Source organism: Solanum verrucosum, unplaced genomic scaffold, assembly GCF_900185275.1.
Source record: "Solanum verrucosum unplaced genomic scaffold, falcon-dt-bn FXZP01000283.1, whole genome shotgun sequence".
Taxonomy (NCBI): Eukaryota; Viridiplantae; Streptophyta; class Magnoliopsida; order Solanales; family Solanaceae; genus Solanum; species Solanum verrucosum.
The window spans coordinates 74,202-91,828 of NW_026020415.1; the positions used below are offsets into that span (position 1 = coordinate 74,202).

Genomic DNA, 17,627 nt, shown 5'->3' on the forward strand with positions numbered 1-17,627 from the left:
CACAAAATTTTGGTATTTTGTAATGATTTATTATTGATGCTAGTTGACTCATGACCTCTCCGCTCAGCTCGTCCGTCTTAATTTATATGATATTTTTTATTATGTGAAATATTAAATTTGATCGATTTAATTTTTAAATATGTTCATAAATCAATTTGATTGAAGTATATTCTATTTGTACAGTTCAATTGCATATGTTATGTTTAAAAATATTTATATATTTAGTATATGTTATTCATATACTTTATAAACAGGATGACCTAATGCATTGGGCTATAATTTTTTTATATATATATATATAGTCTTAATCTCAAAAAATGAAAAATTTCTTAAAATTGAAAGAGTACCTTTTTGGGTGTGTAATTAAGTAAATGAAGCGTATACAACTTCTCCCAATATTGATTATTTTGCATTTCTCTTCATGGACCATGTTTGGTATGAAGATGAGATAAATAAAGTTATTTATGAATTAAGATATTTATGGGGTTAGAGTTTCATAACAAATGGTGTGATAAATAATTTTGAGTTTGATTAATATCTTTAATTAAATACATGACAAAATAATTTTATTTTATTTTGAAGCTATTATTTCTGATCTCTTATTCCTCGTATTAAACAATGTAAAGTTTGTAAAAAGTTAGAAATATGGTTAATTTCTTTGGGACACTTTATTGGTCAGGGCTCCAAAAGAGTACCCAGCTTGGCAATTCAAAGATCTTTTTAAAAAGAAAGAATCTCAGATGATGTTCAACGGTTGACACCATTTTTGGAATCTTTATCACTAAAATGCCTTTAAACACTGGACTAAATTATATTTTGAAATAAAATAGCACTTAATTATTTATCCAACCATTTATTTTGAACCTTTTCATTAAAAGTACAGGTAACATTACAATTTTGAAAAACCTTCGGATGGCTCAGTGGTTTGAACTTGGGACTTTCATATCGAAGGTTTTTAGTTCGAAATTTCTTTCCAACAAAAGCAAAGAATTTGCCTTCTGTGTCGAGCTTGCCTAATGCGGATGGCCTTTCCTCGTGTAATTTGCAAGCTATATTGCATAAGTCACAAGTGTACATCCAAAAAATAGCCACTACAGATTTCTCTTGTTATAAAAAATATTAAAAAAATAGTATTTTAGAATCTAAAATTAAACAGTTGTTAGATTTTTGATAAATTATTTGTGCATTATTTTTCACGACTAGATGTCATATCATAAAGAAAATATTTTTTTTCTTAGTACTAACTACTCCTTTACGTATCTGCATGAAACTTGTCGTTAATTGCTATCGAACTTAGTGAACTCCGAGTTGCAGGCTCCTTGTGTGGTATGATATTTCCTAGGTGAAATACTAATGCAATATTAATTACTCCTTCCTCCGTCTCAAATTTTTCATTTTTTCCTTTATATTCTCTTTAATAAAATATTTTTTCTATTCTATATTGATTAAATTTGTGAGACAATGCATACCTATTAAGAAAAAAATATTCAAGAACATAATTTAGATCATATTTTTCACTATTGCGCTTTGTGAAATCATAAATATAATTTTGCAAGTAGTGAAATTTATTCCCTAGAAAAAAAGTAGAACTTCATTAAAAAATCAAGCAAATATGAAGAAAAAAAACACAAACCTCCATCTTGAATTTTGAACCATTTAATTATTTTGAAAAAAAAAACCGAAAATACAACCAACACAGTCCTCTGTTCGTGGAGCAGAAGCAATTTGTTTAGCCTTACAACCGTCCCAAGGTATCATTTCTAATACATCAGTGGGACAGGCTTGGACACATTGAGTACATCCTATATATATGCGTATCATAAATCTTTATTGAATGTGACATTGGGTAATATGAAATAAAGAAAGTACTTTTCATCATCTTTTTGTTTATTTTCAAACTTTTCTTTAAAAAATTATAAAGTAGTTAAGAACCTCATAAAAAAATGAATATAAAATAAAATCCAAACAATTCTCTTGAACTTTTAAAAAATCATTTATTTTAAACTATTAAAAAGGTCCAACCAATTCACAATATGGACGAGAGGGAGTTTATTTATAGTTAGAAGTATTAAATGTTCCCTTCCTTTATGTTTAAAATATACTTTTTTAATCTAATATAAACGAATTGTATACACTTTTTTTATGATTGAAAATAAATAAATTTTTTGAAGTTCAAAAATGTAAAAAAAAAAAAAAAAAGATTCAGAATTAGTCTTCTTTTTAACAGGATTTCAACTACTTTTAAATCCTAAATAATGATCCTATCTCTACTTATAAAAAAGAGTTTGATAATTACCAAAAAAAGATAGAGTTTGTGAAAAACTCAGCATTTAGTAAAATATATATACTAAACTCCAACATGGCTTCTTCACTTTATATTTGCACTAATGTATAACTGGTTTATATTTCAAAGTCATAAACAGTTGGTCCAACGAAATATGTGGAATATATGCCTCTCTTATTTTCCACCGTCATTTATATAATGCACCGAATTTCATTTTTTCCTGTGAATTAATTAATATCTCTGGCCACTCTCCAATAATCATAACCTTCTCGTGTCCTACAAATATCTACTCCAAAAAATTAAAACTAGTTTATACGATGAGAGAATTGCGCAAGATATACTCATTACATAATTGATATAGAAACTTAATATTCTCGCTCAAGATTGAATATCTAAAGTGTGAATAACACAAAATGAGAGCATAGCATTTGATAAACAACGAGTTAGGATGAGTTTGATTATGTTATAAAACTTTTGAAATTGAATTATGTTTAATATTTTTTTAATGATAGTATCAGAATCAAATTTATCTATTCGTATGCCTTTTATTATAATAATATTATCCCCGTTTCAAATATCTTTGTTATGGACCAGCATGAATTTTTGGAGTCCCCCATCAATGAATTAGTATTAATTAATTATCTCTTTATTAAAAAAAAAAAAAAACAAATTCCCAATTGCAGAATGAATGATTGTGGCCAACTTGTCTTCTAATTATGTCAATGGCCAAAAGGGGCGACCGTCTTTTCTTTTGTTTTTTTCCACAGTTCTTGATCAATGTACCCAATATACATTCATATATAATTCATGTTATACGTCATTATGATTACTCTCGTTGTTTTAATTTGTTTATTTTATTTTAATTTAGCCTTAATAAATTTGTAATATTTAATTTGAAAATATGTTAAGTATAACAAAATATTATTAATCTTATGATTTTGAATATGCATATAAAAAGTTAGAATTAAAGAGTTATCAAAAGCGGAAGAGACTTTTTTAAAAACGGATTAAATAAAAAAATAAGATAAATAAGTTGAAACAAAGGAGTAATAATTAGTTTCGATATTATAAGGTTTGGGAATGTAGGCAATGAAAAGTGAATCTAAACAAGTGCTTGAGAATGAGTTCATATTCTTCTTGTTATAGTAAGTGTTGCAATTAATTGAATCTGCTCTTGATGCAACAAATTAAATAAGAGTTCTTGGTGTAAATAACCGCAATTGACTAAATATCCATCATGATTGAATCACAAGGAAAAAAGATGATAGCATAGGGTAGAGTAAATTTGATGGTATGCCTCAAGGTTATCCAAGTAATTTGCTACTCCTTTCCGTTCACTTTTACTTTTTCATTTTGAATCTTCCATACCCCTTAAAAATAATAATTAATTGACTATTTTACCATAATATCCGTATTAGTTTATGAAAAAACTTATCTTTTGAGAAGTAATTTGGATAATAAGTGATCACAGCTCCCCCACCCCCCCACCCCCACACCCACTAATTGATGATAACTTGATTGATTTGGTTTTCACGGGTACACATTTTGACATAGACAACTCATGCTACTTGTTCTAAATTCACCTCAATCTTCTTTGACTTTCGTGCTCTTCTTGTTATGTGTGGAGATTTCCACATCTATTTGTTTGGTCCATGAAACCTGCACAATTCTTGAAAAGCTAACATATATGGTGGTAGTTTGATTTGACTTAAAAAATTAGATGTATACATCTTATTATTAGTGGTAAGATAAAAATACATATGAAACTTTTGACTAGTCATAAAATTACATATGATACATGTCATCATGTATTTATTAAAGAATTAGTGGGAATAATTTTTTTCAGCGTTACTTGCAAATTGCAATTGGCTTTTCATTTGTACCCCCACATAATTAAAAGGAGAATAAGGTCTATATGTAAGACAAATCAATTACTTTCAAATTTGTACTTCGTAGCATTTACAACTTAAATTTTGAAACTTTTGACTAGTGAATCGTTTACATTGCAATTTGCAATTGGCTTCACACGTATACTTGTGTCGTCTAATGATCATCTTTGAATAATTAATCAATGATGTATCTATATTACTACAATTCTTTTAGGACATATTAATACTAATTTCAACAGACAATAAATTAAAATAATAACACACTTCGTGTGATCGTACTCAATGCAATATATTGAATCTGAATACAGTTTGGAAGAAAAATTCACATCATTTAAACAAATACATCATATTTTTACCTTCTTCTTAGGTTGATGACAAACAATTTGATAAGAAAATGAAATTTGGATTTAACGGAGCTTCAAAAGCTAACTCGTGAGGAAGCACAGATGTGGGACTCAACACAATTTGTTAAGGCAAAAAGTCCCACATTGGTGGTTAATAAGATGAGTGGACTCCTTATAAGATCTAGACAATCCTCCTCCCTTTGAGCCAGCTTTTGAGGTGTGATTTAGGCCTAAGATCTAATTTAACACAATTTGATGACTCATTTATGAGCAAATTCTTTTTGAGAAAGACTATTCTTCCTACAATTATTGAAATGACATCATTGGAAAAAATGAAGAAATTTTATCACTATTGTAAACGATAATGATGCTGCAACTAATTAATTGGAAAATAAATAATAATGTTTTGGAAAAAAGCTCACTGCACCACCTTTAATTGGTTCACATTTAATTGAAGTGGATTTTAGTGCACGACTTGGGAGATAATCGCTTTCAATCTGCTTTCCATCTTGAAGACTAGAAAAACAATTTATTAAATTCATATTGTTTTGTTATATTCTATATATTTGATGGTACTTACTATGATAGTCCAAATATGACATATTTTCTATATAAAAATATTTCTTTATCTATTCACTTCTACTTATTACGTTTTGCTCCACAAAAATCAATTTGATAATCTTTAAAGATACATTGAATTTGATTAAATTTAGATATTTGAAGACTATACGAAAAATATTATAAGTTGCAATCCTTCTCATATTAATATGCTGAAAAATAGATCTTAAAAATATTTCTCAAAGTACATATAATTTTACTCTCAAGAAACGAAATGTGACAAGTAAAAATGAACGGAGAGTACAGAAGATTGATATTAGTTAATGATTAACAACTTAACAAGTACTAATGTATTTTATGTAACACATTTCATTTGTATACATGTACTATACCAAATTCATAGTAATAAAATGTAAGAATTACAATTCATTGGAAAAAGAGGGACGAATTACTCAATTAATAATTGCTTAACAGTGTATAAATCCCTATTCCCCAATGAGATCCAAACAAACTTATTGGGCTAACATGCAAATTAAATGAAGAGTAACCAAAATATGGGCCTCCCTGAAATACGTGGAAAATCATTAGGCCCAAGTTAAATGATTTGAAACACCATCCTAGACCCTAGTATTTTAAGACACAAATTATCGCAGGTTAATAACTATTTAATAAATGATTCATTTTATTTTATTAACTAATAATTTATAAATTTGTTAGATCATGTTCAAATATTTTTTTCTACATAAACTGAATTTTTATGGGTAAAGTTAGACCACAGTCTAAATTTTATAAATGTTAGATGATAATCTAATGTCTTATCATTTTTAAGAGTTGGCAGAGAGTGGTGACAGGGGCGAGCTAGCGGGTTTCAAGCAACATCCCTTCGTCGAAAAATTACATTGTATATATAGATTAAAATTTATTTAAACGAATATATATACAAGTGTTGACACATCTTGACACAAGTTGAAAATTTAGATTGTGGTTAAGGGATTGAGAAAATTGTTTGAGGTTGTGTGTTCAATCCCTAATATCAAGCATAAACTTTTTTACTTATATTTTGACAATCTTTACTTTTCTTTTTAGTATCCAGTTTCAAGTAGTATTCGTATTATTATTGTAGTTTTTATTATATAATATCAATTATTACTTATTGTAACGACCCATTTGGTCGTTTTGAGTACTAGAGCTTTTTATTTCATAAAGTACTTTCCGATGGACTCTAAATGGGTATTTTGGACTATTCGTAACTACATTTATGAATTTAATGGGGTAGTTTTTATAATTTATTTAATTGGTGGTTAAGGAAAATAACATTAAACTTAATAGTGGGTCACTTTCACACTTTTATAGTTTGTCTTATATAATAATTAGGGAGTAAATATTCTGTAGAAAGAATAAGGGTTTGAGAAGAGAAAGCGGCTACATCAAAATCAGTCGTGGGTCTTTCTGCTGGTACGTTTCTTTGTAAATTACAATCTAATTTGGAACGAATATTGTACTGCTATGGCATTGAATAAATGGAATGGATGAATTGTATATTTGGTCGTTATAAGAGAATAGGAGGGACATAACATATATACTTATATACCTAATAAAGAATTAAATATGGGGATAAATTCTGAAATTAATAACCACCTAATGATTGCTTAAAGGTTACTACAGAAATCTCGTGTGTTAATGTTAGTGGAAAATTAGGATACAATAAGGTGGTAAGTTTCTGCATATTTCATGTATGCAGGTGTTATGGTTCACGTGTAGCTTGGGTCGTTGTTAGTCCGTATGCCACTGGTTTCGTGACCAGTGGCTTCCATCTTTATATATTAATATTTTGTTCTGACATTATAAATTATATTTTGATATATTGAGATAGGTAGTTAAGTATTACGTGTATTGAATTATTTAAATTCCATTAAAGTTATGATAATTGAAGAAACTAAGACTTAACCTCAGGATTGAACTTTAGGAAATTAATTGTAGAGTTGGGTGAGTATTTGGGGTCAAGGATAGACATATATGAGTGTCTATAGACTCGTTAACTTACAAATTATGTATACTTGATAGATTGGAAAGGTTTGGAGGCATCGAGGAATGGAAAAGTATTGGAAAAGTAGCTTGCTTGACGTCAGTTCTTCGGTGGAGGTAGGTTATGGTTTATTCTATTTGATAGATAAACTCTTAATAGCGATTGATATGCATTGAATGATATTGTGAAGTTCTCTACGTACTTGACTATGTGGTTGTGTGGTTTGCGATTGGTCTAAAATCCTGAGACCGTGAGATTTATAATCTGAAAACCTCTCTATCGAAGTGATGCCTTGAATAAAGAAGGCTTGATGTAATATTATTAATGAATTGAAAAGTGGTGATAATAAATGATAAATTAATAATATTATTGGATCGGAGTGTCACGTTCCGACACGGTATTTTTGGATCGGAGTGTCACGTTCCGACACGGTATTTTTGGATCGGAGTGTCACGTTCCGACACAGTATATTTGGATCGGAGTGTCACGTTCCGACACGGTATTTTTGGATCAGAGTGTCATGTTCCGACACGGTATTATTGGATCGGAGTGTCACGTTTCGACACGGTATAATTGGATCGGAGTGTCACGTTTCGACACGGTAACATTAAAGGAAAAAGATAATGAATTAACTTAATGTACTCAATCTCAATGAACGCATTTCCCAAACGAGTGTGATGTGGAGGCATGAGTCCTCGTGTGTGTGCTTGACATTGTGATTGATTACGTACTTGCTTCAACTGTCACTTGTTCATGTTGTGGTTTCTTATCACCTGCTAAGTGTTATAGTTAACTTTATACTATTATTCATTGTATATTAGTTTCTAGTTTGGGTTGGCCGATGATACCTACTCAGTACATGTTGCCCCGTACTGAGCCCTACTTGTATTTTTCTTTGTTTTCCTTTTATGGAGTGCAGCGAGTGTTCCAGCGAATTTGACTCGCCCTCAGCTCTAGCCAGTCTCAGCATATCAGGTTTAAGGGTGAACTATTTATTCGAGCTTGTGTTGGATTCTCTTGGTCATGGCATGATGTCCTTAGTTTTCGGACATAAACTATTTTATTCATTTATTTTGGTGTCTTTAATACTCTTAGACTTAGTATTTGAAGATTAGATGTCCTTGATGTGATGACTTTCAGATTTTGGGGATAATATGTAATAGGCTTTAGAGGTTTATTTGATTGGTTACTTTAATAAGTTTTGGAGCTTCCGCGTTATTCTTGTTATTCGTAGTTGAATTATTGGTATGTGTTGGGGTTTAGATTCCTTGGTCCGCCCACTTAGGAGGTTAAGTGTGGGTGCCACTCATGACTCAATTTGGGTCGTGACACTTATATGTTTTGGTTATTGTTACTATTTTTTCTTCTATGCTTTGCGTATTGCTCTCTATTTAATGTTATTTTTTTATTTGTGTTTCCCTTTTCAAACTGTTTTAAGATGCTTTTATTTGACCCGATGATTTATCGAAAATAACTTTTATCTCTCTATAAGGTATATGTATACTCTATACTCTCTAGATTCTATTAAATATGCTATTGTTAATTTGTTATAAACTTTCACGATTTATTTTTTACTTATGCATAATGAACTTTGCATATCCTTTAAGAAAATAATTAATTATGCATATATTTTTTATAACATTAATATCAATTGATATTTTGTTGAACAATGAAATAATTTGAGATTGAATAATTAATATTAATGATTTAAAATTAAGTTAACAAAAAAAACAAATTATTTTTAATAGGAAAAATCCTTTTGGCGAGAAAAATGGAAAAATTGCAGAAATCCACCTTTTAGTTTACTTATTACCATTATCCCCTATAAGTTTTACAAATCTCCAAAATCCCTCATTTTCGCGCATCAGATTAGTGTATCTCACGCATCAGATAGTGTATCATGTATAAAATGTAATGTATCTTACTTAACGATTAATGTATCTCGCGCATCAGATTAATGTATCAGCGCTTATATTATTGTATCCGTTTTGAGGGATTTCTGTAATTATAAACTTTTAAGGGATAGATTGTAATTTTGCCTTAAAAGTATGTGATTCTGTAATTTACCCTAGAAAATTTGACCAGAATTTGATCATAATGGTATTTTACCTTTTTAACTTTAATACCTTTTAATTAAAAAAAAATCAGTTTATTTTAAAACAAAAAAAATATTATAGTCTTTTTAAATTTCTGACAATTTTTTTTTGCCATTTAGCATTACCCTTTTTAATATAACTAAAAGTGAACCAGGGAAAACTTTCCGATCTGATCAGTTCACCAACTTCCATGCACCTTGAGATGATTAACTACTCACGTTGTCCCCAGAACCAACTCTCTTCCATTTTGATTTTCTTAAAATATTTTAATAAAAATTGGGAAAGATTCCTAAATTTAGAAAAATAATTTGTTTCACACCTTATTTGGATGTTTGTTGGCTATTATATTGTATATTTGTATTGTTAGTTTAAATACAATATTTAGTTTGATTGTTACTTAAATTCTGTTATATCATATCGTTTAAATTCATTGTTAGATAACGGTTACAAGACCCATAAATGATGATATTTGGTGTGTTGCGTTGTTACATTGATTTTTTCTTCTCATTTTATCCTTATTTATTACTTCCTCTGTTTCAATTTATGTGACTTACTTTCTTTTTTAGTTCGTTAAAAAAAAATGACACATTTCTATATTATAGTTCGTTAAAAAAAAATGACACATTTCTATATTAAGTAACAATTTACCTATATAATATTTATTTTATCCTTAATAAAATGATTTACAACCACACAAATTTCTATAATTTATTTTGAACCACAAATTTTAAAAATCTTCATTTTTTTATTAAATTTCATACCGAGTGTCAAATCAAACTATCTCATATAAAATAAAATTAAAAAAATATTTAATTCTCATTTAATAATCATATTTCATCTTTTCTATCTTTTCATAATAGTTCTACTCTATACCCTATTTTTTCTAATAACTTTATCACTCAAATTATACTTTTTCGATAGGTTCATAACTCAAATTATGGATGATTAATATTATATGTTGAATTAGCAAAGCCAACGCACCAGACCACTAAGCTCTGTCACCATCTTCAACCACCCTCTTTCCCCCAAATCCCCAACAGGGGCCTAATAACACCAACTCAAAAGTTTCTCAATTGCCATTACACAAACAAAAAAAATGGCAATGGCTATGGCTCTTCGTAAGATTTCTTACGGTTCCTCCATTAACCTTGTTCGTCCTCTCTCCAATGGCTCTTCCGTGCATTACATGGTACACAAGTATTTTCTTCCTGAAAAGTTGATAAATTTTGAAGCTGGTGATATTCAATTTGTTAATTGTTGCTTTTTTATTTTTGTTGTGGTTGCAGTCGTCTTTGCCTAATCAAGCAGTTCGAGATAGGGAGGATCCACGAGTTACGGTTAGTAGTAAATCGAATCAGAATATATATAGGCCTTCTTATTTTTACCTTTGGATCTTTGTTTTTTTATGAGTTTTCAATGGTAGGATCAATGATTTTAATGTTGCTCCTGGTTATTTGGTCAATAGTGGATTAAGCAATTGAATGCGCCACTTGAAGAAATCGATCCAGAGATTGCCGACATTATTGAGCTTGAGAAAGCTAGGCAATGGAAGGTTTGTAATTGTATTGTGTTTATGATTCTATGATTTGTTAAGAAAATTTTGTGTTGTTTTGTTGGTAAATATATTCCAAAATCTGCTTTTTATATGAGCTGATAATTAAAACACGAACACCTGATTTGATTTTCTTAATAGTTGTCCCTCCGTTTCATTTTATTTGGCCCCTATAACCAAAAGTAGATGTTCCATTTTAGCAAATCAAGGAAATTTTATTACTTTTTTTCCCCATATTTGTACTCATCGGTGTTAAATAACTACATGAAGTAGTAGTAGTAGTAGTCAATTTAGAATTCCAAAGCATCATTAATAGGTTAGTTTACTAAAATACACCTCTAATTAAAGTTTTCTTAAATGGCGTGTCAGGTCAATATGTGCCAAGTAAGATGAAACGGAGTGAGTAGTTAGTCCCTCATTTTCACTTTATATCATGATATTTGATTGGAATCAAAAGATAGATAGGAGTATTGAGTCGAATTATATATTATCACTAATTGTATATAATTGAAGAAAATAATTAAACCAGTGGTTAAAAGAGAGTTTAGTAGAGAAAAAAATCAAATCAAAGTTTAGAAAAAGTTGTATATTAACAGAACTGTGTTTAGATTCTAGTAACAATCCACAATGGAAAAGGTGTTTATAATTTGGAATGAAGAGAGTACATTTTACAAGCATCTAGTATGTTAAAAGATTGTTTATGTATGAACCATGAATTTGACGAATTTGTAGGGTCTTGAGCTTATCCCTTCAGAGAATTTTACATCACTGTCAGTGATGCAAGCAGTTGGATCAGTAATGACCAACAAATACAGTGAAGGGTATCCTGGAGCTAGATACTATGGAGGAAATGAGTACGTTCATTTCTTTCGTTCTCTGGTTGATTTGAAGTTCATACTGTCTTTCTCCGAATACTGAATTACTGATCACCAAGAATTTGAACTATAAGTGGTAACCTACGCTGCTGTAACATTGATATACTTGCTTTCTAGCTGATCAGCAAGAGTCTGTCATTCTGGCTATCATCTGTTACTAACTGAATACCATTGGGAACATTTACCATGTCTTTTTTATCATTTTATATAGGTATATTGACATGGCAGAGAGATTGTGTCAAAAACGTGCACTAGAAGTTTTTAATTTGGATCCTGCCAAATGGGGAGGTAATTACATCAGCCAGAAAAAATTCATTCTGAATGGATCTTTAGATGTGAACTGACCTTATAACGGCTCTATTCTTGATCTCTAGGCTTTTGATAATAGTCTTTATGCTAACTATTCATCAAACTTTGTTGCAGTCAATGTTCAGTCATTGTCTGGATCTCCTTCAAATTTTCAAGTGTACACTGCTTTATTAAAGCCTCATGAGAGAATTATGGCGCTAGATCTTCCTCATGGTGGACATCTTTCACATGGTTATCAGGTTCTGTTCTCTTGAGCTAATATATCTGATGTGTATTTTGCTGTAATCTTTATTTACCAACAATGCCCTTATTTCTGTCTATGCTATGCAGACTGACACAAAGAAGATTTCTGCTGTGTCTATCTTTTTCGAGACCATGCCTTACAGATTAGATGAGAGCACAGGTTATATTGACTATGAACAGGTAATCTTTTGTTTGTCGGTATAATTGGGAATGGTTTAGGTGTTACGAGCCATTACATTTCTTGTGTCTTGCATCTTTTGGCCACTTCTAAGTTACTAATTTCAGTAGTCATTGACTCAATCATCTAAAGAAAAAGCCAAATTATCTTTTGTCATCTCCTTTCCTATAGTCTGCATGTACTGATTTCTTGGTTGCAACATCATATAATTTGCAATCAGTATAATGTCAGATCCAGAATTCCCCTCAACTCAACCTGTGCCTCGCTTCACATTTGATTTAAATTTTTCCTAGTCCATATGCTTTGACATGTTCACAATGTCGCTTTCCACATGGAACACACTCTTGTAGCTTCTAACCGTGCTCTGAGTAAACGATAATGAGGAAGTGACACAGACAAGTCTCTGCTGCTTCCTCTTTTCAAGGTCTTCAGCTGCTTCGACACAAAAATTGTAGGCTGTTGAGCTAGGGTTACTTTTGAAGCAATTGTGTTTGTACATCATAATTGACAGATGCTTATGCTAATCTTTCCTGGGTAAAAAGCATGCTTTATTGTTTACAAATCTAAGCTGCGGCGTGGACTCCTTTCCCTCTTTGTTGTCTTTCTCAGGTTCTTTTAGGCTAGTTAGTATGTGATTTCTTCAACTCATTTTTCAGTTGTTGAATTTCCATTTGCACAGCTGGAGAAAAGTGCAACGCTCTTCCGACCGAAGTTGATTGTTGCTGGTGCAAGTGCTTATGCTCGCCTATATGATTATGCACGTATCCGTAAGGTAAAATAATAAATCTTTTTAAGCTTGTTCCCACTACTTTGTTTTCCAATTTTTTAAAGTAGTGCTGTTTTTGAGCAATTGGCAGGTATGTGACAAGCAAAAAGCTGTTCTCTTGGCAGACATGGCACATATCAGTGGCTTGGTTGCTGCTGGAGTCATCCCTTCTCCTTTTGAGTATGCAGATGTTGTTACCACCACAACTCACAAGTCACTTCGTGGGCCACGTGGAGCGATGATCTTCTTCAGAAAAGGAGTGAAGGAGATAAACAAAAAAGGAGAAGAAGTGAGTATGACCTGAAGTCAAATAACTTGTAGAATTTAGTATGGATACTCTTTGGAACTGAAATCTGTGGAGGGAAATTTTGTTGTTAGTCCTTCCTTGTAGATTATTCTTGTTTAATTCTCCTATTACCATGTCCTGCATTGGAAATTTTCGGCTTATGTTAGATAAGCCAATTTAGTCTTTCACTCCTAGCCGACCAAATTGAGTAATTTTATGGGTTCTATCAACTTCTGCTGGCCTCAACCCAATTTCTATGCTTATTCCTTGCACACTTCCTCAGATCTTCCGTCAACCTTGTAAACTTGCCTCCTGGACACACCATAAAATCATGTGCCTCAGTTAACACGCTACCACCTTCTTAAACGAATCAAAAGTTAAATGCTTCAATCCCTATAATCTAGCATAAAATCAGAATTAACACAAAGTGGTGGATGAGAAGCACAAAAATCTCATTGTTGGAATATGGGTGCCACTTATATCTCCATTCTTTGAATGAATAATAGAGAAACTTTAATGTGATAAGTAATAGTGCGATTGTCATCCTACAGGTTATGTATGACTATGAAGATAAAATCAATCAAGCTGTTTTCCCTGGACTTCAAGGTGGCCCCCACAACCACACAATTTCTGGCTTAGCTGTTGCACTGAAACAAGTAAGTAGTTCATCTTCTGTGTTTGTTTTCATTGTTCACATGTTCTCCTTTATAGGTATAACTGTATAAAATGTCTCCTTGTCTGTTATCTAGGTCATGACACCAGAATACAAGGCATACCAAGAGCAAGTTCTTAGCAACTGCTCAAAGTTTGCTGAGGTACTACTTGTAGTTAACCTCCTCCTATAGCATAATTTATGATCATTACTCCCGTAGAGGGAGATAACTTGATGGTTTTGTTGCATGTGTTAATTTCTGATCACAATATTTTGCAGAGTTTGCTGGCAGCGGGATATGATCTTGTATCTGGTGGAACTGAGAATCATCTGGTGCTGGTAAACTTAAGAAATAAGGTACATAACAGGTTCATATTTAAATGACTGGAGAGCTTCTTATTGTCCATTTGAATTGCTGATCGTTTTGCCGTCAGACATCTAAAAGAACAGGATATTTTTAATTTTGATAGCAGTGTTTATTTACATTTGCAAAATATTCAGAAAAGAAATCAGGTGCAGAATGTCTTATCTTTTGTGTATTGGATGTATTTAATGGATCAACTATGACAATTGTTGTATTACATGGAAGTGTTGACTCCTACCCTGACAATTTGGTAAATACCTTCTTCAGGGTATTGATGGATCTAGAGTTGAGAAGGTTTTAGAGTCTGTGCATATTGCAGCCAATAAGAACACTGTGCCCGGTGATGTATCTGCCATGGTACCTGGTGGCATTCGCATGGGTAAGGATCTTCTTTTCCCCTATTTTATGATTGCTTAACATAACTGGAAGTATCACCGATGTACCATATAGTGTCCAGTATCTCATGAATTTAACACCTAGATGTTTAGGTTCTTTCAACTCTTCTTCTCTTTCCTCCCTTTTTTAGCAAAAGTGTATTTTTAGTTTTAACCAGTGGGAGAACCATTTAATATTCTTGTGGCAATATCTTAGTATTGACTACTAATTTCTGATAATCCCAAATTAAAAGCAATAGTTAAAAATTAAAATGATAAATAGAACAGAGAAGAAAATTATATACGAGTAGATATAATGATATCAAGTCAATTTACCCCTTCTCATGATGTGATCCAGGAACCCCAGCTCTCACTTCAAGGGGATTTATTGAGGAGGATTTTGTCAAAGTGGCTGAATGTTTTGATGCTGCTGTGAAGTTGGCCCTTAAGGTCAAGGCTGAGACCAAAGGTTTGGTGATTTTCATTTTGTCAATTCTGGAATGCACCAGTTCCTCTGATCGTACAATTTGTTATTAAAAGTTTCAGATTGTATACTTACATACAATCATCGGTTTCTAATAAACGTAGGAACGAAGTTGAAGGACTTTGTGGCAACTTTGAGTTCAGACTCCAACATTCAATCTGAGGTTGCCAAGCTAAGGCAGGATGTTGAGGACTATGCCAAACAATTTCCTACTGTTGGTTTCGAGAAAGAAACAATGAAATACAAGAATTGAGCTCGGATCTAGTGTTGAGGTACTTCTGTTGCCTTACTTTTCTTACCAAAAGAAAAAGAGTTATTTCTGTTGTCTTTTTCTGTTTATTATACCAGAATGTAAATCACGCATCTTTAAGTTTTTATCATTGGGTCCATTTACTTATCCATTTTGAGGCAGTGAGGGTTCCTTTTTCTTCACATACGCTGGCTCTATTTAACTGTAAAATGTGCAAGATGATTGCCTTTTTAGTTCTAGTTTCCAACTTTTCCTTGTCCCCTTATCGGTCTTATTCTGCTATCAGGCTCGAGTCAGAAGACATTTTTCTCCAATGAAGTTAGAACATTGTCTTTTTGAATTCACTTGCAGTGCGTGGAAAAGAGTTACATGGATCACATTTCATTACATTTGTATAATTTTTCAAATCAAAGTCACCATCAGATGTAATTTTATGATACTTTCACATGATGTATAACAAGAAAAGGGATAAGATCTTATGCATACAAAGTGAAATCTGTCTCGTGCTCCCAGCAATACATCTTACCAAACTTTGGCTCTAAGGAAAAGAAAAAATCAGCCAAGCACCATTTGTTTTTGCCTGTTCTAGATATCAATAATTCAACAACAACAACAAAAATACCCAACGAAATCCCACTAAGTGGGGTTTGGGGAAGGTAGAATGTATGCATACCTGTTCAAGTGTATCAAACTCAAGTACAAGAGAAAGAAAACATACCTAGTGAAATCCCACTAAGTGGGGTCTGGGAAGGGTAGAATGTATGCAGATTTGTTCAAGTGTATCAAACTCAAGTACAAGAGAAAGAAAACAATGACGAAAGCATAATAGCACAAGTACTGTGATAATCGGAACATAGGACACAATATATGACGATGGGTAACTAAGGCAAGACAATACTCTATCCCTATTAACCTCCTACCAACCTCCACTCCTTCCTATCTAGGGTCATGTCTTCGATAATATGAAGTTGTGTCATATCCTATCTAATTATCTATCTCCAATACTTTCTCGATCTACCTTTGTAAGTATCAATAATTCGATGTTTGTACAAGTTGCCATATTTAACTATTTTCCTAATTTATAACTTGAAATATTATAAGATGAAAATAAAGAGAATCAGAAATAGTCGAGAGCAGAAAACAGTTCATCAGTAATGCAGCACTCTCACCAAACAAGAATCAGGAACTCTATACTTTCTTTTTGTTGACTATAAATATGAAGTAGAATTTCAAATTATATTCACTTCCACCAACTACTCTAAATGAAAGGAAGATGAAATTATGATGTTTCATATTATGCACTAAATTGAAGTGAATATAAACTAATGAATTTGCAAATATTCACTTTGAAAATCATAGCAACTTTTATCAAAACTTGAGAAGAGTTTCAAAATTAATTAAAATATTTGTTCCAACAAAACCTGATTGAATTATAAACATTATTTGTCCTTGCTAATAACTTGCATTATTGGAGTTCTTATTTTAGTGAAATAAAATTCAAACTACATAATTTAATACTCTCTCAATTACCCTTCGAGGTGGTCCAGTGATTTGAATTTGGGACTTCCATGTTGGAGGTCTCAAGTTCGGAACCTCTTGCCAGCGGAAGCAAGGGGTTTGCCTTCTGGGTTGAGCTCGTCGCATCGGGCTTGCCTAGTGTGGGTTACCTCTCTATGTGGTTTGCGAGCTATTGCATAGAAGCGAGGGGTTTACCCTGTGCGCAACCAAAGGGTAGCGGCTGCAAAAAAAATTTGTCATAAAAAAAACTCTCTCAATTTTAATTTGTTTGTCTTACTTGCTTTTAATCTATTTTAAAATATAAGTTTCTTTCACCTTTTGACAATTCTTAATTCTTATTTTTCACATAATATATTTAAGATCACAAAATTAAATAATATTTTAATCACATTTCTTTACTGAAGGAGTATTTCTTTGGCAGATTGTTAAAAGGACTTCCAATTTGAAAGTAAAACTATGACGGGTTATTTTGGTATGGTAGGTGGGATAGACAAAATTATGTCATAAGATAAATAATTTTGGAGCTAACTAATGTTATTAACCAAACACAAAATAAAATAATTTTATATTTTATCCCGA

General features: G+C 31.7%; 1 protein-coding gene across 1 annotated transcript; it reads left to right on the forward strand.

The window, feature by feature from the left end:
- Positions 1–10,267: 10,267 nt before the first annotated feature.
- On the forward strand, positions 10,268–16,025 carry LOC125840784 (serine hydroxymethyltransferase, mitochondrial-like). The gene is made up of 16 exons (XM_049519754.1): positions 10,268–10,386; positions 10,484–10,534; positions 10,663–10,749; positions 11,482–11,603; positions 11,836–11,912; positions 12,048–12,172; positions 12,264–12,356; positions 13,034–13,126; positions 13,212–13,409; positions 13,958–14,062; positions 14,156–14,221; positions 14,338–14,415; positions 14,690–14,801; positions 15,155–15,265; positions 15,385–15,552; positions 15,817–16,025. The coding sequence occupies exons 1-15, from the start codon at positions 10,294–10,296 to the stop codon at positions 15,531–15,533; spliced, it is 1,560 nt and encodes a 519-aa protein (XP_049375711.1). The 5' UTR covers positions 10,268–10,293; the 3' UTR covers positions 15,534–15,552; positions 15,817–16,025.
- The last annotated feature ends 1,602 nt before the right edge of the window (positions 16,026–17,627 follow it).